This window comes from Geosmithia morbida, assembly GCF_012550715.1.
Source record: "Geosmithia morbida isolate 1262 chromosome Unknown scaffold_4, whole genome shotgun sequence".
Taxonomy (NCBI): domain Eukaryota; kingdom Fungi; phylum Ascomycota; class Sordariomycetes; order Hypocreales; family Bionectriaceae; genus Geosmithia; species Geosmithia morbida.
The window spans coordinates 1005863-1028099 of NW_023336191.1; the positions used below are offsets into that span (position 1 = coordinate 1005863).

At 54.0% G+C, this 22237-nt stretch overlaps 6 protein-coding genes across 6 annotated transcripts; 3 read left to right on the top strand and 3 right to left on the bottom strand.

Annotated features, from left to right (window-relative positions):
• Positions 1 to 255: 255 nt before the first annotated feature.
• On the bottom strand, positions 256 to 1047 carry GMORB2_5790 (Pfam:Drmip Hesp; the record flags this gene model as incomplete). The annotated part of the gene is made up of 1 exon (XM_035467760.1): positions 256 to 1047. One exon carries the CDS (start codon positions 1045 to 1047, stop codon positions 256 to 258), a length of 792 nt encoding a protein of 263 aa, XP_035322726.1.
• A 4739-nt stretch (positions 1048 to 5786) lies between these two features.
• On the top strand, positions 5787 to 6511 carry GMORB2_5791 (Cytochrome P450; the record flags this gene model as incomplete). The annotated part of the gene is given in 3 exon segments (XM_035467761.1): positions 5787 to 6119; positions 6210 to 6378; positions 6384 to 6511. Coding segments are annotated over 3 exon segments (630 nt in total).
• Positions 6512 to 6893: 382 nt separating this feature from the next.
• GMORB2_5792 (COMPASS component SWD3) lies at positions 6894 to 8468 on the top strand (the record flags this gene model as incomplete). Its single annotated transcript, XM_035467762.1, has 2 exons — positions 6894 to 7762; positions 7895 to 8468. 2 exons carry the CDS (start codon positions 6894 to 6896, stop codon positions 8466 to 8468), a joined length of 1443 nt encoding a protein of 480 aa, XP_035322728.1.
• Positions 8469 to 9449: 981 nt separating this feature from the next.
• On the top strand, positions 9450 to 11320 carry GMORB2_5793 (uncharacterized protein; the record flags this gene model as incomplete). The annotated part of the gene is made up of 2 exons (XM_035467763.1): positions 9450 to 9500; positions 10202 to 11320. 2 exons carry the CDS (start codon positions 9450 to 9452, stop codon positions 11318 to 11320), a joined length of 1170 nt encoding a protein of 389 aa, XP_035322729.1.
• Positions 11321 to 11962: 642 nt separating this feature from the next.
• Positions 11963 to 12703, bottom strand: GMORB2_5794 (cytidine deaminase; the record flags this gene model as incomplete). Its single annotated transcript, XM_035467764.1, has 2 exons — positions 11963 to 12074; positions 12282 to 12703. 2 exons carry the CDS (start codon positions 12701 to 12703, stop codon positions 11963 to 11965), a joined length of 534 nt encoding a protein of 177 aa, XP_035322730.1.
• Positions 12704 to 13321: 618 nt separating this feature from the next.
• On the bottom strand, positions 13322 to 17579 carry GMORB2_5795 (uncharacterized protein; the record flags this gene model as incomplete). Its single annotated transcript, XM_035467765.1, has 2 exons — positions 13322 to 13327; positions 14577 to 17579. 2 exons carry the CDS (start codon positions 17577 to 17579, stop codon positions 13322 to 13324), a joined length of 3009 nt encoding a protein of 1002 aa, XP_035322731.1.
• Between the last annotated feature and the right edge of the window lie 4658 nt (positions 17580 to 22237).

Here is a 22237-nt window from a genome sequence, read left to right on the forward strand (position 1 = left end):
AAAGGGAAAAAGAAATTGAAAATATAAAGTGGAATCATAATTGGACGTTAAAAGAAAAGGAGTCATATATATTTTGACTGAAATATACGTAACGGTAAAGCAGTTTTCTGTTTTTCAACCACATAAAAGGTTTGGGATATTTTTGATTGAGAATTGAATTGAAAAGAAAAAAAAAAGGGAGGACATTATCAATCCATGTCCTCTCCCCCCCCCTAGAATTGGCATGACACACATAAACGGCAAAAGTCGAGACGCTTAGAAGGCGGCAAGGGCCATGACGGCAGCACCGACGAGGGCGGCGGAGCCGTAGGTGAGACGGGCCGCACCGGCGGTGGGGACCTCGGTGGGGGTGGAGACGGGGGTGGCGATACCGACAGGGGGGGTGCCTGAGGGGGTGGCGACGAAGGTGCTGTTGATGGGGATGATGGGGATGACGGGGGGCGCGACGACGGAGGGGATAGCCTTGGTGGTCCAGGTGGCGGTGGCGGAGGCCGGGGTCTGGACGGCAGGGGGGGCGGTAGCAGTGGACGAGGCGGCATCGGACTCGGGGCAGTCGGTGACGGTCGTGGTGCCGAGGTCGACGGTCTTGACGACCTCAGCGGCCTGGATGGGAGCGGCGGTGGTGGAGGCGGCAGCAGCAGGGGCGGCAGAGGCAACAGAGGCAGAAGCGGACTTGGAGTCGGACTTCTTGATCTTGAAGGGCATGGAGTACTGGTAGATGCTGGTGTCGGACTCGAGCGTGAAGATGAGACCGTAGAGGGCGGCGTCGCCGAGGTCGGAGGAGACGGACCACTGGTAGGACTCGGCCGAGTTGGCGACACCGCTGGCGATGTTGGCGATGGGGACGAGGGTGCCCTGGTCGGCACCACCGATCAGGCTGATAGCGACGTTGCCGGACTTGTAGGCGGCCGGGGCGGACCAGGTGACCGTGTATGTCGAGCCGGCGGGGATGACCTCACCGTTGGAGGGGGTGTAGATGGGGTCGAAGCCGGCCGTCTGGGCGATGGCGGTGGCGGCGAGGGCCAGGATGGTAGCGAAAGAGCGCATGATGAATGGATTTGTTTGTTTTGCGTCTGTTTATATATATAAAAGAGGGTGGGGAAAAAAAAGAGTGCGGTATAAAAAATAGAGAGTGGACAAGTTTTTGGTTTTAAAAAGAGCGTGTGTGTGTTTGTCAAAACACAGGAGAAAGAGTGACTGTGGTTGGGAAGAAAAAAAAACGACTGGTATGCGAAGTGAAGAAGGAAGGTGTGTGGAGGTGGCGCGGGGGGGGCATCGACTTGATATTCTATTCAGAATACGAGTGAGATTCTCTGCAGCTTCGGTACGGAGGAGAGTCAGAGCAGAGTCAAAGAAAGACAGGGGTCTGTCAAGAAGTCAACCCCACCCCGACCAAGGTATGCGAAGGGGACTAGCAGGGGAGGAGGAGAGGGGGGAGATGGCCCATTGGCCCCATGGGTAGGGGATTTGTTTGGTTTGGAATTGCCAGGGGGTCTTGACCCAAGCATTCTCTCTCCCGATACGAGCCCTCTTCACAAAGGGAAAATGGCTTGTACGAGTAATTATTGTGGAGGAGTAATACCCGGTAACTATACGATAGGCTATTACTTGGTAATGGTATGTATCATTACTCCGTACAGCCCGTGCAGTTGTATCCGTACTTTGGTCGTATTTGTTCTACCTTGATCAGAGTAGGATACTACGTCGTATCGGTTGGTCTATGCCATGATCAAATTTAAATCCAACTTCAGGGGGGGAGGGTGAGGCCCCGAAGGGGTGCCCTTGGGAATTATGAGCTTGTTGGTCGCTGAGAATGACGAATCCTCGTTTTTACCTTTTTTGTACCCGTAGAGGTGAAGATGTCGTCGACGATGTACAGCTCTGTCTCGTCTTTACCTGTAACTTTTATGTATCACTTTGTCTCATCGGCCTCCATTGTCCACGGTATAAGGTCTCCATCATGACGCGCCTTACAAGGAACTGATTAATAGGTATTCATGGTCCTTTTTTTTTTCTTGTATGCGAATGACGCTCACTCTTTCTTCCGCTTCTTTTCTCTTTTTTTTTTAAGAAAAAAAACTCATCACATCTACCCTGACCTTGCCTGCCCCTGCTTCAGAATAAACAATCCCCCGTAATGAAGATCCCATCGTCGACTCTACAGAACCCGTCGTGCGCCAAGACTCCCAATATCAGAGCATGACTGCATCTCGCCAAGGCCATGCTGACGAGCCCCTTGCAATGCATTCTTTGTTTCCATTGCTCTCGGACTGTTTCTAGTTGTATTATTACTGGTCCTGCTGGCTTCTTGCAAGTTTAGTGACTGTACCTGCCTGTACGAGTATACCTATATATCCCGTATCGTACAGCCTATAGCCTGTGGACTGTAGCCCATGACCGGTTGGGCGGTGCCTGTACCTGTACCCGTACCTGTACCTTCAGTACCCTGCCCACCAGGTACAGGTACAGTAATATACTCTCATACGTATAAGGCTCTAGACTCCATCTGTTCGGCGCTTCTCACCTACGAGCACTGGGATTCCCAGGTCTCGTGCCCCCCCAACCTTTCACTGCGTCCTGATGCTCTACTGGATGCCTCTTCGGCCATTACTGGAATCGGACGCGACTGCTGCCGCCTTTTCTTTTTCTTTTTTTTTTCTTCTAGCGAGCACCCACTCACGGTATGGGTACGCCGTACATGCATTGCAGGCAATAACTCGTAGCGCTTCACTGCACCGTCGTCACACATCCATCACCGGCATTGCGCACTTCATCTCGACACGCGCCATCTGCCGTCTGCAGACCAACCATTGAACAGTACGTCGCGTTTACATTGTAAAGATCGTATTCCTTCCGAAAAAATGGCTACCAGTAATAGCGTCCCATAATACGGAGTGTCGATACACGGCGGCGTCAGGTACGAGTATCTGGTCACAACCTCCCCATATAATATCTCACTACGGCGTATTACCGTTACCCTACTACCTCTGCTCGTACGCCAATGCAGGTACCAATATGGCCGTCGTACATATGTTATGTACCTGCGTCTCCCTTCGGCCGGCCCCTCAGAAAGCTCGTAATACTCGGCCCAGATCGACAGGTACCTTGACCGTAATCGGTGTTGGCGCCGCTCCTTCAGAGAGCGGCACTTGTGGACTGGTATCCAGTTCTCTGCTCCTCTCAATCTTCCTATCCCATCCCACCCTTCCTCGTTACCGCTCCTCTTTCCATTTCCCCAGTACTCCTTCTTACGGCTTGCAGACAGATTCCTCCCTGCTCGTACTGCCCGCAAAGTATTACTGCTCGCTCGTGGTTTCCTGTTTCGTCCCGTGCTGACTGGACACGGCACATCCCACCCACTCATTCACTCCTGTCCAACTTCTGGGGGTACCTCGTCACCTTGGCATACCGCTTCGGGCTTGGCCAGGGTCAAGGTGTGGAAGGTCCTGGCTGGCATTTGCTCATCGGGAGGCCGTCTGGGTGGCGGGGCCAACAGCATCTCTTGGCTTGCCTTGCCCCCCCCTCTCCAATCCTCCTCTCAATTCAATGCTTCGACGAGGCGCAGTTTTGTTAGTGCTGATTGGACGCACAATCGACCGTGGTACACTGTCGTATTTCTTCATCAGCAGTGGGATATCATTATTGGTTATCTGTGTTTGCATGTACATGTCCATGCGCAGCCCCCCTCCCCCCCCCCGGTCATTTGTCTCCCACCCCGCTGGCTGACTGCGACCGACCGCTGGCTTTAACCGTGTAGACGCTATTTATACTACATTATTCCCTTGTATTTTACGGGTACGAGTATTGATAATGCTCCGTATACTCGTAAACGTGAGAAATGGTGCAACCGGACATTAGATATTCGTATTCTCAATTACATATGTACGGGTAAACATTCCAAGTATTACATAATATGGTATATGCAGTGATAATATGTCCTTTTTTTTCACAATTGTGCGACGTATTATTACTAATAGTACTATTACTCCGTCGTCCTACTCGTCGTACTGGAACAGACCGAGTCACAGAGTAATAGAGTACACTCCCACGTTTATCGTTCCAGTCTTATTACCGAGCGGGGATTATTATCCCCCGTACACCGTACAGCTTGCACCTCATCTAGGCGCTCGTAAGCTGTAGGCCTGCGGTGAGCTCGTACATGTAGAGTTGGGGCCTTGGAGCCTTGCCAACTTGGGACCCATTCGTCGGGATGAAAAAAGTGTCCAGCGCTCAGCCCTCGCTAATATTGACCGGAGTACTCCGTAGACCTGACTAGACCTGTGGCCTTCTCGGCAGCTTCTTCCGCCTAACTCAAGATTAATATTCGGGGGTCTCAATCTTGATTTATTGAACTATTGAACGCCTGATCCAAGCCAGGTTCAGGTAGAGGATACCGACGGATGTAGACCGGATATGGCGCGCGTCCAATTCAACACATGGCTCGTACGAGTATCCGTACGGGCCATGGGTGTTGAAGGTAGTAGGAAGTTCAGCAACGGGCCGTGGCTACCCGGGGTCACAGAAAGAGTTCATCTCGAGCCGCAGGCTATTAATGGCCCGTATCATTCCTCCTTAGGGGTCATGGGAGAATGTTTGCTTGCGTGATGACGTAGTCGAGTGTAGCGCCTCACGCATACAGAGAAAGATCCGACGGGCATCGTAGAGACATGAGACGTTGCGGTTGGAACGTGGAGGATGTTGTCTCCGAGATGGTGATTGTGAACATGATATAGTAAGGGAGCAAAAAAAAAAAAGAGACATCTGAACAACTTCATTTATAGGTAAACGCTTCCTATGGGAGACACGTGATAGTATTGCAACGTATTCTTACGTCACGGAGATCGAACGTCCCGAGAAGCACATAAGAAAGAAGATATCGATGAAGAAGTTTATTGAGGCTGGAAGGAAGGATCGTCGTGTCGTTCCTACCACATCTGCCCTTCCCGTACTCTACAATCCGCCCATCGGTCAGCAGAGTCGGGATACTGTCCCACGAAATGACCTACAGGGCCAGATTTGTCTTTACCCGACCAACATGTTTATATGCGCATAGAGAGGGGAGGGGGTTTTCTCACTCTCACCGTGCGCAGTGCGATTCTTCTTCAATGTCTGCGACGCAGGCGATGCGGGAGTGAACTGCTGAGTTAGCACATGTCATCATACTCTGTACCTTGTGCGAGCACACAACGGCTCTACTCAGCGTTCGAGACGTCTTCCTCGTGGGTGTGCTCTACCTCGAATGGTCGGTGGTTGATAAGATCGTCTTTACCGCCTGTTCCACCCTCTGCGCAAGTTCTCCGATATCCTCTGGGCAAGTGTGACGCGACGATGGATGACGAACAGCCTAGAACAGTGTGTAGGAGGACGAGTGCCAGGCCTTTCGTTGCCTTACACGGTAAACGTGGTGCTTGAACTTCGATCTGAGTACTATGACAACTTGAACGCCTGATTGTATCCAATCGTGCACAGGTCCGGTGATCCGCATCATCCCCATCATGCCCCTCCTGAGCGGCGCCGCCAAGCTGCCAGACATCTACACCTGCAACGCCAGCAAGTCAAGCCACTAAGTTACGGGCAGCTTCGGTAGGGAGGAGGCACTCTTTAACATGCACGACACACCTCTGTCCACGTCAAACGCTGTGAGATCGTCACCTCTCCCTACAGCTTCACCAACATCAAGAAGATGGAAACCTCTGGTCGACGACAAGATCCAGCAGTGGATTAGTAAGCATCCCGACACCTCTGCCGACGGCAACATGCTTGGTTCCGCTCCCTAGACCGCAATCATGGCGTGCGGCGTCATCTCGTCCGTCGGGTTCGGCGCGCCCTTGGGGCTCATGGAGGAAGGAAACGACATTGGCGGGCCTACCCAAGGAATCCACGACGGCCTGGTCATGTTGGGCATCGTGGCTAGGCTGTATCCCTTTGCAGACTGGATCAAGACGACGTCTCTGGCTGAATACCTCGTCTCCAGTCCCGAACAGGAATCCGGCATAGGCACCCTGACGAGGTTCCATGACCGGCTGATCCAGCAGCTGCGTGAGGATATAAGAAACGGAACAGCTGGTGAACGCATGGATCTGCTGCAGAGATTTGCTCCACGGAATCCTTTATATCCTGTATCTCTCAGTTCTATTGATCATGTTTCATGAAAGCTGTGGCTCTGACAATCAAGCAGGTTCATCAATGCGACAGACGAAAATGCACAGCCTCTCGACCCAGATAATATCATTGGCGAGATCCTGCTAGTCTTGCTGGCGGGCGCGGGCATGACGGGCACGGCACTCCAGGCGCCGATGGTGCATCTGTTCTCCAACCCCGACGTGTACGATAAGCTGATGCGGGGGATCGACGACGCGACACGCTCGGGCAAGATATGTCAGCACCTTCCCTTCCGGAGTACGAAAATGTCCTCGATTTTTGCCCCTCCTACGTAGCTTGCATCCGCGAGAGCATGCGCCTTGATCTGTCGGCCCCCAACGTCTTCCTCCAGCTGGCCCGAGAGGGGTGAGCTTCCTTGGGGACATGGGGCTTAGGATGGAGAAGAAGGCACCTGTTGTGTAGTAGTCAAGATGCCGATGATGTGACACCATGATTGATGACAATGACGCTTGTTGGCGGTATGTCCCAATGCTACAGGTATGCATACTCAAGTGCTGCTGTACATGTATTACAAGTTTTATCGCACCTGGTCGTAGTATCATAACTCTCATGTCACATGTGACATTACGAGTACACCACCCGCGTCTCCACACTCATGTAGCTTTCTCTTCCCCCCCCCCCCCCCCCCCCCCCCCCCCCCACCCCACCACAGACCGACCTCTCCAAAGCTTGTTCCTTTTCTCAACAATCCCCTACACACACCCGCACACACACACGCAAGCAAACACGCCATGACAACCACATCAGACGAGGATTCACGGCGGCAAAAGCGTCGCAGGACTTCGAGCGAATCCCCCACACGATGGCAAGGCGAAGCGACGGCGACGCGCGCGTCACGCGGCAGCTCAGACGAGGGTTCCACAACAACAGCAGCAGCAGCAGCAGCTTCAAGAAGGCAGCGGTACAACAGCAAAGGCCATGCGTCGAGGAGTAGGAGTCGAAGCCGAAGCCGAAGCGGGAGTGGGGCGCGGACGCGGACGCGGAGCCGAAGCACCTCCTCGTCACCGAGCGAATACTTTTCGCCTGCACCATCGGAGCCGACACCGACACGACGCGCCGCCCGACCCAACTACCGACCGCGCCTGGTGCTGCGGGGCCACGACGGTCCCGTCTCGCAGGTGCGCATCTCCCCGGACGGACGGTTCGTGGCGTCGGCCTCGGCGGACGCGACGGTCAAGATCTGGGACGCCGCGACGGGCGCGCACATGGACACGCTGGCAGGACACATGGCGGGCGTGAGCTGCGTGGCCTGGAGCCCGGACAGCGGCACGCTGGCCAGCGGGTCGGACGACAAGTCGATACGCTTCTGGGACAGGGTGACGGGGAGGCCCAAGACGACGACACGCAAGTCCGTCGCCGTCTCATCGGGCAGCCTGGAGATGGCTCCGCTGAGGGGACATCACAGCTACGTGCACTGCCTCGCCTTCTCCCCCAAGGGAAATATGCTGGCTAGCGGGTCGTACGACGAGGCTGTATTCCTGTGGGATGTCAGGGCTGGGAGGCTCATGAGGAGCCTGCCGGCGCACAGTGATCCTGTTGGCGGGATTGGGTTCTCGAGCGATGGGACTTTGGTTGTCAGCTGTTCTACTGACGGATTGATGTGAGCCTTGTCTTCTTCTTTGGCACCATCTCCTTCCAAACACCTCTACGACGTCGTCTCCCTTCCTTCGTCCTCTCCGGGCCCTTTTCTTCTTAATCTTCACGATGTGTATATACATTTGACTGACAACAGCAGCCGTATCTGGGATACAATGACAGGACAGTGCCTGCGCACCCTGGTGCATGAGGACAACCCGGCCGTGACAAACGTCTGCTTCTCCCCCAACGGACGCTTCGTCCTCGCGTCAAACCTGGACAACTGCATCCGTCTGTGGGACTACGTGTCTGGCACAGTCAAGAAGACGTACCAAGGCCACCGGAACGAGAAGTTCGCCGTGGGAGGCTGCTTTGGCGTGCTCGGCGGCGGCGGCGGCGACGGTGACGGGAATGCCTTTGTCGCGTCGGCGAGCGAAGACGGTAGCGTGGTTCTGTGGGATGTCGGTACAAAGGAGGTGCTCCAGCGCATCGACGGCCAGCACCGGGGCGTGTGCTTCTGGATCGATGTCCACGGGGACACCATGGTCAGCGCGGGGCAGGATAAGACGGTCAGGCTGTACAGGCACGAGGCTACGAAATCTGCGGCGGCGGTGGAAGCGGGACAGGTGCAGGGGAAGTTGCCGGTGCCTGTGTCCGTGGTGGTGAATGGCGTTACTACAGATGAGACTGGGCTACCTATTCGGCAGGATGCCGAGATGGCAGATGTCTGAGGCTTTTGGGGGAGGGGGAATACGACACACACGATATATGCGTTTACGACGATGATGATATTACAGCATATAGGTGGACATTCAAAGACAGAGAGAGAGAGAGAGAGAGAGAAAGAGAGAGAGAGAAAGAGAGAAGGATTTATATGTTTCAAGGACGTTTGTTGTTGTTGTTGTTGTTGTTGTTACAACGACGTACAAATATCCATACATCTAGAGGTAATGTGACATAACAATAAACAACAGAACTGCTGATTTCCCATATCTGGCAACGATCTACCTAAGGGGGGGGGGTTCAGTGTTGGATATCCGAGGGATTGTGCGAGTATAGGTATAGTATCGAGGATATGCTAGCTTTACCGGAGGGTCCGACAGAGTGAGTGCACCAACGACTTTCTGTGAGATGAACGAGGCTGTGTATCCGACTCCACTGGCGACCCTTTGTACAACGCACGTGCGGTGTGCATACAAACAGGTCTGTGGCTGAAGTCTCTGATACTTGTCATTTGAAGGAAGAAGGAAGAAGCTATATACGTGTACAAGTTACATGAGAAATAGGAAATGGGGGGGGTTCGTTTGGACGCCCCTGAGTGCAAGTCACGTGGGTCCAGGAGATGAGGCATATCCGACAGCACAAGGCTGAGGGTATGAGTACGAGTAATACTACTATTATTCCATTATTCAAAAGTTTCAAGAGCTCACAGAATAAATGAGTAATGGAATAGTATTGAGAGCATTGAATTGAAGCATTGAGCCATGAGTAATGCGCCATGAATGTATTGTCGAGTAATAACAACCGCTACATGCACACCAAGGCCCATCAGCGCTTAACCCCTTGACCCCACTCATGCATCTCCCCAAGTCCCCAACTTGTTAGGCCAGTCTTGGTGTGCGTTACGCCGTCCGTCCACGGCGATCTACAGAAGAGGCTTCAGGTGCAGCTTCAGGCCCTTTTACTGACTGGTTGTGGTGGTTCTGCCGGCAATGGTCCATACTACACTTGTACTTGTGTTTGCAGTATCAAAGTATCGAAACGTGCGCTCTATTAACGCATCCTCTCTCTCTCCCTCTCCCTCTCATTCTCTCCCTCTCATCCCCAACAGCAACCGTAACGCGTCAGCACAGCACAACACAGCATTGGAAGAAACGTCACTTTTTGCTGTGGTCATTTTGTTATGCTGCACTTCGTGCCGAGTCGTCATCTCTGCCGCTAGGGGGACCCTGAATATATTATAACTCGTAACATCATTTACTCACCCCCTCGCCTCGCCTCCTTCTCTTGTCTCCTCTCCCCCCTCCCTCCCCGACTGACCGACAAGGCTTGCATCAATCTTTTCTTGCACTCTCGTGTCACACTGTGTGCCCATTTTCTGGAGGTTGGCTACATGGACATCTGACTCTACCCCCTCTGCCTCTTTTTTCTCTCTCTTTCCCTCCGTCTCTCTCTCTATCTCTCTCCTTCCACCCCCGCCGCCATTGCCGACCGGGTCATTTGATCATCCAGTCTTCTCTCTCTCTCTCTCTCTGTCTCTCTCTCTCTCTCTCTCTCTCCCCATCACGCCCTCCCCCACCTGCTCGCCCGTCCGGTCCGAGAGACGCGGAGGGAGAGTGTGTTCCCACCGAACATTTTGCTCCCTTGGACACGTGAAATAATTTCCGCAACAACACGCCCACGCTTCCCACACACTCACATACTCTCTCACACATGTTCACTTCTTGGAGCGTTCACAATGGAGCCTGTTCCTGAGACGGAGCGCATGGAGGCCTTCAGGTCGTCTCCTGTGCCGTCTCCTGTGCCGTCTCTGCGCCGAAACAACAGCAACCCCAAGCCTAGACTAGACATTGACACCAAGACGGCCATGGCATCACCCGTCATGCCCCAGAAGCCTACCAGTTACCGACGGAGTACTGACCCCATGCCTTCCTTCTCCTACTCGTCCTCGTCGCCACTGGCCTCTCCAGTGTCCGTCTCGTCGCCCACATCGTCCTGGACCCCGAGCTACTCGACATCTAGCTACTCGACCCCTTCTCTGCCATACCGGCCACGCACTGCCTCGCCCCTGTCGTCTGCCGGCGGCCACTCGCGATCCCGCTCTGCCGCCAGCCTCTTGCCCCCCATCTCTCGTACTCAGTCCATGCCCGGATTCGCCTCCTCGGGCCACGTCCTCCTCTCGCCCCGTGGCCTCACCAGCGGCGGCCGTAACTTCGCCAGACCAGAGAGCCCGTCCGGCTCGGGTTCACCCTCGCGTACCCGAATCCCCAGGAAGCCCCTCGACGAGGCATTCCCACCCCTGTCGCCCATCCGCGCCTCGGTGCTCGACCCGGAACACCACCGCCCCCGCCAGGACGGCAGCCTCTCCCCCATCCTCGGCGTCTCGACCAACAACACCGGCCGTCTGCGGAGGCCCTCTTCCCCCCTGCGGAGCAACACCTCCCTTCCCGTACCGGGTCCCTCCACGCCGTCCTCGTCTCCCTCCCACAAGCCTTACGACGGTGTCGCTCTTTCCTACGGGATTAGTAGTAATAGTAGCAGCATCAGCGTCAGCGGCAGTCTGTCTTCGGTACCCTCGACGCCCACCTCGGCCCGGTCCAGGAGCCCGAGCATCTCCAGCCTCGAGACTATCCCCGACTCGCCCGACGCCGAGGAGAGGGCTCTCGAGGCCGAACGCATCGCCCAGCTCAAGGCCGATGCAGACGCCGCCGACTCGTCCGACTCCAAGTCCCGCGGCAGCATCGACGTGCCAGCCCGCGGACGCACCATGACGTTTGGATCCAAGGACAAGCGTAAGCGGTGGAGTGTCTGCGGTGCCGAGCGCCGCGGGGACATAGACCTCGAGACCATCTGGGAGGATTGAATCCTCTGTCTCTTTGATCCCGACAACCTCTATCTACTATTTCCAGCGTCTCATCACCTTCCTTTCCCCACCCCTCCTTGTTTCTCAAGGACCGACTTCTCTCTGCCATCTTTTTATGCAGCCATCATTTCGATCATTCCGCCATTCTTCCAAGGGGGACAGTATTGCGTAACGGCGGTGCTTTTGGGCGTTTTCTATCCTGCTTGATACCCAGTCTTTCATTTACATACTCTGCATGACGCATTACCCTCATGTTCCCCCCCATCATATGCATCACGGTACTCGTCCATTCATTTTCCGGTCAGTCTTCATTTCTTTTTCTTGTCCACCATTATCACTTTCAAGTTACAAAGCATTGCAAGGGCGAATCAAGGGTCTGGTGTATTTCGTTTTTATTACTATTATCATCCATCAATCATGGATTTTTCCTCCGCATCCAGCACACAGAAGATGTCAGAATGTGGACTACTGGTTTTATCAGTCAAGTACATGTTGTCCATTCATCGAGTTTCCTTAGAGTGCGGGTGTGTGTGATTTATGAGAAGTAGTACGGTCACTTAACTCCCCGGAGCGGGCAAGTGTTCTGGCCCAAACGACACGGGAAGTAGCTATAGACGGTCAGTCTGGTTCTCTGGGATATTCTTACATGTTGAGCACGAGAGGGAAGTTTACCTCTTTGAGCCTCATGACGACATAGTCTGCATTCTTGTCAAACATGATGACGGGTGCATCGAGGGGTAGAAACTCGCGAATACTGCGTAGTCGGTGTTGAGTCAATATACATGATTATTAAGAGTATGGTGAAGATCATGGTAAGACAGAGGGAGTTTGAGAGGGGAGAGGGGGGGAAGAATGAAAGAAATAGAACGAGAGAAGAGGATGGGCAAAGAACAACAACATCATAAATATCAAAAGATAGCAAGAAATGAATGAAAAATAAAAATAAAAAACAACAACATACAATTGCCTACACATTCCACAGGGACTAGCCGGAGGCGAGATATCCGTCGAGACGGCAATGGCCTTGAAACCGCGCACATGGTGACCCTCGGCCAGGGCCCTGGCGAGAGCGACTCTTTCGGCGCACGTGCCGACGGGATAGCTTGCGTTCTCGACATTGCCACCCGTCACTACCCTGATGTCGTCCTCACCCTTCTTCTCCTCCTTGGACGCTTCGCTCCGCTCGCCACGCTCGCCACGAGGGGAGACCAGGACGGCGGCGCCGACCCGAAACTTACTATAGGGGCAGTAAGCCGTGCTCTTGGCCTCAGCGGCCGACTCTTGGAGGAGAGACCACTCCTCCTCGGATAGGTCGTATGTCTTTCTTGTCCTTGTGACGGCCTGAGCGTCTGACGACGACAAGATTGGCGGGGTCGATGACATCTCTTCCCTTCTTCCCCGTCTCTTTCTTCTTCTCTTCTTCTTTATTTTCCTTTAATTTTTTTTTGGCCTTTCCGTCTTCGTCCTTTTTCTCTTTCCTTCTTCTGTTTTCGTATTTCACGCGTTGTTGTGGTTGGGCTTTCGTTCTTAGGCGGAGGGAAGAAGAAGGAAAGAGGTTGAGGAGGGGGGAAGATAAAGATTGGTCCTGCTTGGTTGAAAGATACTGGGGCGAACACTACGCTTTTCTTTTTGTGGGGATCAGCTAATACCAGCTTGCAGGTACGAGTAATGGATACAGAATAGGTATTAATGATAGTAGGAATTCAATATTCTAAGAGTGCTGGTAATTTCACATCATTATATTTATACTTGGTAGACATACGTGGAGTACAAATGTGATAACCCCCCTAACCATGACCAGAAAACATACAAGAAACCGCAAATAATCCATACTGCTATGGTAACATGTGCCGCGCGGGGGGAATATTCGAATTGTAATATAACAAGGTTGCTCCTTCCTCATAATCATCATTGCCGTCATCTGCGTAGTCGCACACCACCTTCATATGCTCCGTCCCCGTCCCCATCCCCGTCCTCGATCTACCTCCCTCCCAATTAATACTAATTCTGCTAGGGAAACCCTCCGTCGCCGCCACTGCCCCTACTAGAAACGCTGTGTGTTGGCGTCATCAAGGACCCGCCGGCTTCGCTGGGCGTAGTAGGGTCCACGACCTGGCTGCGGATCGTCATGATCCACTCGTGCTGGAGGAGCTCCACGGCCGACGACCGCTTCTTGGGGTCACGCGTGAAGCAGTTTGTCAAGAAGTCGATTCCCGACGGGCTCAGCTGGTCCATCGACGGCAGCTGCGGTGGGTTTCCCTGAGCAATGTTGTACATAATGGCCCACTCGTTATCGAGGTTGGCCCAGGGCCGCCGGCCCGTCGCCATCTCCAACACCACGCAGCCCAGTGACCAGATGTCCACCGACCCGGCCTTGCCGGGGTTGTCGCCCTTGATCACCTCGGGTGACATGTACATGGGTGTGCCCGTCATTGACTTGCTAGGCTTGTCCGCGTGCAGGTCTGCCGCCGCTAGTGTCCGGCCCTGCCTGGCAATCACCTTGGCGGCGCCGAAATCGACGTACTTGATGATGCCGTTGTGGTCCAAGAGGATGTCTAGAAAGTCACATCTGTCAGTATCTTGTTCTTCTCTGCTCTCAAAGGGGTCCCGATGCGGTAAAATTGATCAGAAGGGGATCGAGCTCACTCTCTGGCTTAATATCACGATGGGCAATACCACTCTCGTGTAGGTACACCAGCCCTTCGAGAAGCTGCAGCGCATATACCATTATGACCTGCTCATCTTCGATGCGGCCGTGTTCGAGCAGGTTGGCGAGGGAGCCACCGGAGCAGAACTCCATGAAGATGTAGACGCGGTCGCGGTGAACCTCAATACCGTAGTAGGACACGACGTTGGGATGGTCCAGCACCTCGAGGACGCCCATCTCCTCGCGGATCTGCTCGGCAATGGTGGGGATGAGCTTGGGGTCCTGGAGCCGGATCTCCTTGACGGCCATCAGGTGGCCCGAGTCGAGGTTCATGGCGGCGTAGACGTTGCCAAAAGTCCCGCCGCCCACGTAGTGGCCCTGCTGCCAGCGCATGGTGACGTTGGTAGCCGACGACGACAGGTAGGCCAGCGACCGCTCTGCCTCAGTGTTGGCCTCGAGCACGCGGCCCAGGGCCTGGCGCTCTGCCTCCTTTCCGCGTCGCAGGCTGTCCACTTTCTCCAGCTCCTCGAGCCGCTGCTCCGTAATGCACCGCGAGGCTTCGCCATCGTCCAGCATCCGGTTCTTGTCCAGACGCCGGAACTGGCCCACAAGCGCCTCGATCCGTTCTCGCTCGGCCTGGGCCGCCAGGTTAGATCGCGCGCCCATGATATCAAAGTGCGAGATGAGTAGCGACATGCACCCGGCCACCTTATCCCGCAGCGTGGCGTACTCGTCCTCGCCCAGCGCCAAAATGTGCCGCCCGCGCGTCATGCCCATGGCGAACTCGAGCGCCAGCACGGCCCATCGAAACGTCTTGCGGTCCGACGCCATGCAGTCGTCGCAGATGAAGCTGACCCAGTCGAGCGCCAGCTTGGTGAGCTTGAGGTTGTTCATCTGCCGCCTGTTGCTGTCCATGTACAGGAGCGAGCGCTGACCGAACTCAGTAGCGAAGATGAAGCACGTCTGGATGAGTTCCTGGCAGTCCTTGCCCTCGGTCTGTCTCCGGATCGTCTCCACGCTGTCCATGAATGTGTTGGAAAGTTTGTACGCCACCCTCCGGATCTCCATCAGGCGCGTGTTCACCTTGTGGATGTTGGGCCGCGACTCCTGCACCAGGTCGACGTGCATGTCGACGGCAGCAAGGAAGGCCCTCCTGGCGTCGGGCAGGGCCCACGACCCCACGGTGCAAAGGCGTGCCTGGCCACGTTTGAGATCGATGATCTGATCCCGGAGCGGTACCGTGACGGACTCGGCGAACCAGTTGAACGTGTCCTCGGGCCGCACGATGAGGATGTACTGCTCGCACATGTCCTCGGGGAAGCGCTCCTTGGACGTGATGGCCATGATGGCCTGGATGTCCTCGAGACGGGAACGAAGATCGGGCGACGCGATGACGTACAGGCCATCCTGCTCGAATATGGTCGTCTCGACCTGGAAGTGGCCCGTGGCAGCCAGCTGGTCGTAGAACTTGCGCATGCGCTCGGGCGAGAAGGACACGTTGAAGTCACAGGCGTGCTCGTAATTGTCGCTGAGCATGCGGGAGAAGCGCTGCAGCATGCGTTGACGGATACGAACCGAGTCGAGGCAGGCCTTGTAGCGCTTGCTCATCTCGGCCGGGCTCTCGCGAGGCTTCACCTGCAGCTCCTTCTCAAAGGTCTGGCTGAGGCGGTTGAGAGCCTTGAAGGTCAGAGAGCTAAATTGTTCGGCCACCTCGATGTGGCCGCGCAGCAGGTGGCTGCCGATCTCGTTGGCAAAGTCCCACTCCTGGAAGAGCAGTTCGGCCTCTTTGAAGGTGTTCTTATTGCCGCTGAGCTTCCAGTTCAGCATCTTGAAGTAGTACTTGAGGGCCTCGAGGACGACCTGGTCAAAAGACTCGTCGATGAAGGGGGGTAGCTCCCAACCCGGCTCGGGGTTGGCAATTGTCAGGAACTCCTCCTTGATCTGGATGGCGAACTTGAGAAGCAGCTGGAACTGCGAGATCATCTGATCCTGCATGAGCGGGTTCTGCTGGGCCGTCTCCTTAACGCGGCGGGCATAGGCCAGGCGAGTGCGGGTGATCTCCTCAATGAGGCGCGAGGGGAAGCTGATGAGGGTGAGGAGTTCCTCCAGGTAAGGGGGTAGGTGACGCTTCTGGAAGGTGGCTGAGTTGCGGATGAGGGTGTCCTTGGCCTTTTGGATGATGGACGAGATGGGGCGCAACATGCCCTTCTTCTCGTCGTCTTTTGTGTCGTAGTAGAGGGAGCGTAGACCGTCCTCCTTCATGAGGCGGTCAAGGAAGGTTTCGTCGTTGTTGATGCCGTTGACGGCGGGGGAGCGCTGCTTGGTCCGATGGAAGTCGAGATCGTCGTTACCGACCCACTTCTTGAGAATGGCAAGCTCCGTGTTGATCATTTCGTTCGTGTTGTACCAGGATACGATGGAGTCGTGGGCCTCCTGGAATAATGTTGAGGCAGCCGACTTGTGCTCAGTCATGAGAGTCTTCCACGAGGGGTAGAGGCCCTCGCAGCGCTCAATTTTGGCAACAATGTCCTTGACCTGCTCGTGAGGGGGTTTACCGACCTCGGACTCTCCCTTGACGGAGAAGTTGATGATATCGTCGATGGTGCTGTTGAGGGTTGAGCGTGCCTCCTCAACCATGCGGCGCTGGACGGGCAAATGCCTGCCGCATACCTTGGAGCGGATGCCCAGCCACAGCTCCGAGCGGTAAGCTGACTTGCCGGCCTGCTGGTCTGAGGAACCGATGAGGCGCTTCTTCTCCTGGCGGACAACGTCACCCGTCAGGACGGTCTCGAGCATACCGTGCCACTCGAGGCGCTCTCGACTCTGGGCATCGGCCAGGTCCTCGTCTGTGGGCTGCTGGTTGTCGTTTCCGTAGAACATGATGGTCTCCTGGTCGAAGCGGTCCTCAAATGGGCCCTCTGACGAAGGGGTCTCACCTTCCGAGTCCGAGTCGTTGCCGTTGACATTCTGATACGAGGCAAAGTACTCGCCGTTATTATCCTGGCGGAGCTTCTGGACGTAGGCGCGCTCCTGGGCACGAAAGCGGCTCTCAGTCTGTCGCACGCGCGTCTTGGACGAGGAACGTATCGACTCGGCAAAGGGGGCGGTGGGCTGGATGATGCCCGGCTTTCGCGATGTGGCGGGGTTGTATGTGCTGGAAGGGGTCCTCATGGGGCCCAAGGGACGTTGAGGCCGTGCGCCATTGGGATAACCGTCTTCTGAGGTCGTGCCGTTGTTGGCACCATTTGTGGCGGCGGCGGCGGCCGCCGCCGCTGCTGCTGCTGCTGCGGCCGATGACACGCTGCGCTGCCTTTTTATGACGGTACCACCCCCGCCATTTACGGACGGAGGAGGCAGGGATGATGCTACCAGCCCGCCGCCGCCGTTGACGGCCACACTGTCCGTGTAATATATTGCGACATCGTCAGGATGGTCCATGCGATGTAGGTCGGAGCCGTTTTGCGACGGGAGGGAGATGTGCCCAGGTCGCTCTACCAGCTTCCTGGGAGGTAGGGAGTTGGCGTTGTTGCTGTGGAGGGCCTCGGGGTTGACAGAGTCGTCTACATTGGCGGCGGCAGAGAATCGAACGCCCCGAGGCGATAGGTCGGACATGGTGTGCGTGTTTCTTTTTTTTCCCCTGTCGTCTGTGCACGCGCCGCAGCCAGTGCGTGGCTCCAGAAGCCACAAATGAGAAGGAGAAGAAGGGGGAGGGGGAGGAGAAGGGGTTCTTTATTGAAGGAATGACATGGGGAGAGGCACCCGTTCGAGGCGGAGGGATGTACGGTTGCGGTAATGGTGGAATCAAACAGATGGAGAACGGCCGAACAATATATTGCGGAGGGGCTTTCGGAGGGTTGGAGGGGCCCAAAGTTACACAAGCACAGCGTACGGTGGGACGGCGGGTACGATGGTAGTGAATATCGGCGTCTGTATTGTCGTCGTAATGATGGCGATTGATGATGGTGTCGGTCGGAAGGGGAAAGAGTGGGAGCGGGAGTGGAGGGAAGGACGAGCAGGAAAGAGGAGGTTGTTGTACCTTGTGAATGGTAGTGACTGACCAAGGATGGGGCGCGGCGACTTTGGAAACAGCGCTCCCAGTTGGTCATGGAGCACCTACAGGTACAAACTGCCACCCGCACCTAATAATAATACCGCCTACACTTTACCTACATAACAGATAATACTGGGCAGTGTTATTAATACGGAGTAAGGAGTAGGAGCAGCAGTAGTGATATCAGATAGCACTCTCCGTATCATACAAGTAGAGAGCAAAGCTAGCCATGTAATATCCCAGAGGCTAAGGGCAGACTCTCGGGAGTCTTAGTACGGAGCAATATAATCTGTAGATATTACATAGTAGGGTTCTGTTATTACTACCACGGCGCAAAATCATAGGCTGTATTACGCTGTACTACGCCGTGATATTCACTGTAGCGTTGTACCTGTACGAAGTATCGAGTGCTGTGCGTGTACATATAGGCTACATATAGGCTACATATAGGCCTGTAACAGTGGAGGACCGCGTCTGGCAAGGATTCCCATCCCACCCCGGTAGCAAGCTGGCAAAGGGGGATTCGTCTGTGGGACTGAGTATGGAGCTAGACTGTGCGATTGGTTCAGCTTGGTGACGCCGTCTGTTCTTTGGCTTTCTTTGCCGGGCACATCACCCGAAGCCCCCCCCGCGAGTAAGAAGCGCAAAGCAGTGCCAGCCCATGGAAGCTCATGGAGGAGCCAACCAGCTCAGCAGAGTCCACGAGAGTTGCGAGGAAGAGGAAGATGTGGGGTAATCCCGCTTACGTACGCATTTTACCCAGCAGCAGGAGCAGACCGCCGCATTTTCACTTCTCATTTCTACGACTTATCATCTCTCTCTATGACCATCTCTCCAAAGCACGCGACTCTATTGCAAATATAGTACGGAGTACGGAGTATACTGCTCCATTACGTGCATTACTGTCGTCATTGCATATTCCAGCATTACCCTGTACAAGATTCCGTGTGCTTCCTGTTAGTGGCAACACACGATGACCCGTAGATGTGAATACAGCGGTCTCTGCCTACCGGTACGTCCTGGGTCGATGAGTGTGTGTGCTGGTGCTTGCTTGATTGGAAAGGAAGGAAATCTACTCCGTATGTATGAGGTTATTTACAGATGTGTGTGTGGCAGCAGCCTCTGGCTGCTTAGTCATACAATCTTGGGTGCCACACCCACCATCTCTGCAGCTCTCGTCGGCAGGGGGAGAAAACTTTGGAAAAGTCGGAATCATGGCTCAGAGCAGGCAGTGGAGCTAAATGCATGGCTGACCCATACATACGACGACTCTTTTCCAGTGTGGCATGCACGCGCGCGTACTCTCATAGTACATACATACGTAGTAGCCAGAGATGAGAACGGCATCAGAAGACGGGTCCATCTATCTATCCATCCATCCATGTATCCGCCTGATCATCTCTCATCTCACAACGCACACGCACGACACATACCCGGCTCCCATCTGGTGGGCTATTCGTTCACGTCGTCGTCAGGGCAGCAGCAGCATTGAACACACGCATCAGCCGCTGCCAGGAGCAAGCCTCCAGACGACTTGCGTACGGGTGAGTACCTATGGGTGGATGATGTATTTCATATTATACGGCACTATCGTATACGACTGGTGACGATCATGTCGTATACCCCGTGTATACGGTATTATGATTTATATTGTGCCATGCGAGTCGTCGGACAAGCTTTGAAACAGACGAAGAAAGAAGAAGCAACGGAAATCACTAATGCTGGTGACATTGAACATTGGCCAAGTGATTCATGGATGAGTTGGCTAAATACCCCCCTGTGCGGGACCCTGCAGTTCGCGCGCATCTCCAAAGAGTATGGATGAGTCGTACCCTCCCTGCACTTTGGCCAAGCGGCCCCTGCGTCTTGAGCCGTTGGGATCTACGTACTCGGAGTGGTAGTAATAGATGGTCCAACCTACTAGTCACCCTAGTCTCGTTCCCTCTCTCTCACTCTCTCTCTCTCTGGATCTCCGAGAGTCTCCGAGTCTCTTCTATCCCAATCTTTGAGGCCTACTCCGTACCGCATCCCCATCTCTTCATGGTCCTCTTAAAGTCCTCTCCTGAGCCATTTCCTTCCTTTTGTCTCTCCTGTGACCCTCATCCCCTCCTTGGTACAGCATCTAGTCTATTCATTTTTTTTTACCTTCCCTTTCCCCGAAACAGGCAAGGAAGAAACAAATACGACGAAGAAAAAAAGACATTCATGCAAGGTCGTGGAAGAAGAAGAAACGAAAAAAAAAAAAAGAGAATACATTCACCAATACCCTCATTCGGCTCGAGCCAGCCCAGCAAGAATGCGTTTCTTATGGCGGAAAGCGGCGGGCAGCCTCCCGGTGAGACAAAGACCATTGTCGGATCATTTATGTCTTTCTCAGCCCATCCTGTCAAATCAAATGGTTCTCCTTCGCCCCCTCCTTCTCACACCCTCTCTCTCTCCCTCCCTGCTCTTGGGAGGCGGGAAACGAACGGTTTTGTGTTTTGGGTGATGATGCTCATATACTCACACGTGATGGAGGGGAAGTATGACTTCGATTCCTATGCTTTGCTTGACTTGACTTGACCTGGAACGATATGGATCACAAGGGTTCTCGTGACCTCTTGAACTGTTGAGACACTTTTTATTTTCTTGCTTTCTCTCTCTGACGAGCATCACACCGCCAGAGAGGAGGAGGAGGAACAAGAAGGATAAGAAGAAGAAGGAAAGTGGTAGATCATATGGTGACCTAGGTATCTGATCTTCTTGGCCATGATCGACTATCGTCCAAAGCTGCATCTCTACCGCGATCCCGGGATCCTGTTAGGAGTTGTAATATTACCCACGAGAGAGTTTTTCCCTGTTCCATCATTGTTTTTTTCGGTTTTGCTTTTTTACCCCCCCAATTTAGCCCCAAAAAGTAATTAACGATATAGTTATAGCAGTTATAGCTTCTTTTTTTCTACAAAGTATTAGAAAGAGAGAGGGAGAGATAAAAAAGAAGTAGCTCACACATGAACTGCACGTCATGCATTTCCGCTAATTCAAGTTGAGTCCAACCCACCCCTGCTTGTCTGTGTGTAATATACTCTCTCACCCCCCCCCCCCCTTCTTCTCTTCCTCTCCTCCTCCAACCACACCCCTGGTGTTTAAGACATGGACAAATTTTCTTTCGTTTTTATTTTACTCGGACAATACTGGGGCGAGAGAGAGAGAGAGAGAGAGAGAGAGAGAGGGAAGGGAAGGAAGCATTGTTGGAAAGAATACCCGACCATGCTTTTTCTTTTTTGCCTTGGCACTCTTTATTTGTTTTTTTTTTGTTTACATGCAATATGTATGCGTGCACAATGTCTAGTGTATGATCCTCCTAGTCCCCTCTCAACTTTCTTTCGGCGTCTCCCTTTGGCTTCTTTTACCGTATACTCAGGAAAGAGATATATATATAAAAGATCCAGAGGTCCCCTTTCCTTGCCGCTGACAGCCTCTCTCCTCTTTTTCTCCATCTCTATCTGGAAAACACTTCTTGGCTTGAAGCTTGCCTGGCGAGTCCTAAATCTGGGTATAGACATTGAGAGAGCAGAAGATCCGGACAAAGAACAAGAACAAGAAAATCACCATGTGTCTCTACGCCCTCAACTACTACATCTACTCGGCCTGCCTCGACCCAGGTCTGCACTTCTGCAAGACTTCGACAGACGGGAGCAAGGAAAACTGCTGTCCTTCTAGCCCTCATGAGCGCTACATTGTCCTACCCGAGCCTTGCCCTCTCTGCACTAACAGTCAACACGCTTGAGACTGTTTTTTCCTTCTTGTCCCGTCAGGGCCGAGTCTTCTTTCAGCGGATGGTGGGAAACTACGGCGCACAACCCGTCACGCCACATTGTCCTCCCCGCCCCCTCCCCTTAGTCAACAACAAGAAGCTTGACGTCTAGAAAGCCTTGTTCAGGCGGGATGGGACAGGTCAGGGAAATATAGATCTCATGCAAGTACAGGGAAGACAGGTCGGTGAAAGGGTCTTCCCTGTTTAGCTTCGCCCCCATCTGGCTGCTTCTACTGTTTCCTATGTCCATGATACCCCTTTGTTTCTCCAAGCGCAGGGGTGTCTTCATTATTATGAGTTGCTACTTTTCTTGTCTGTTTCTTACATAAACGGTCCTTGGACGGGAATAATCAGGGCAAAGGGGAACAACATCTTTAACGTTATAACGGAAGGGCTTCAGGAACGTCTATGCCGTCGGTGGAC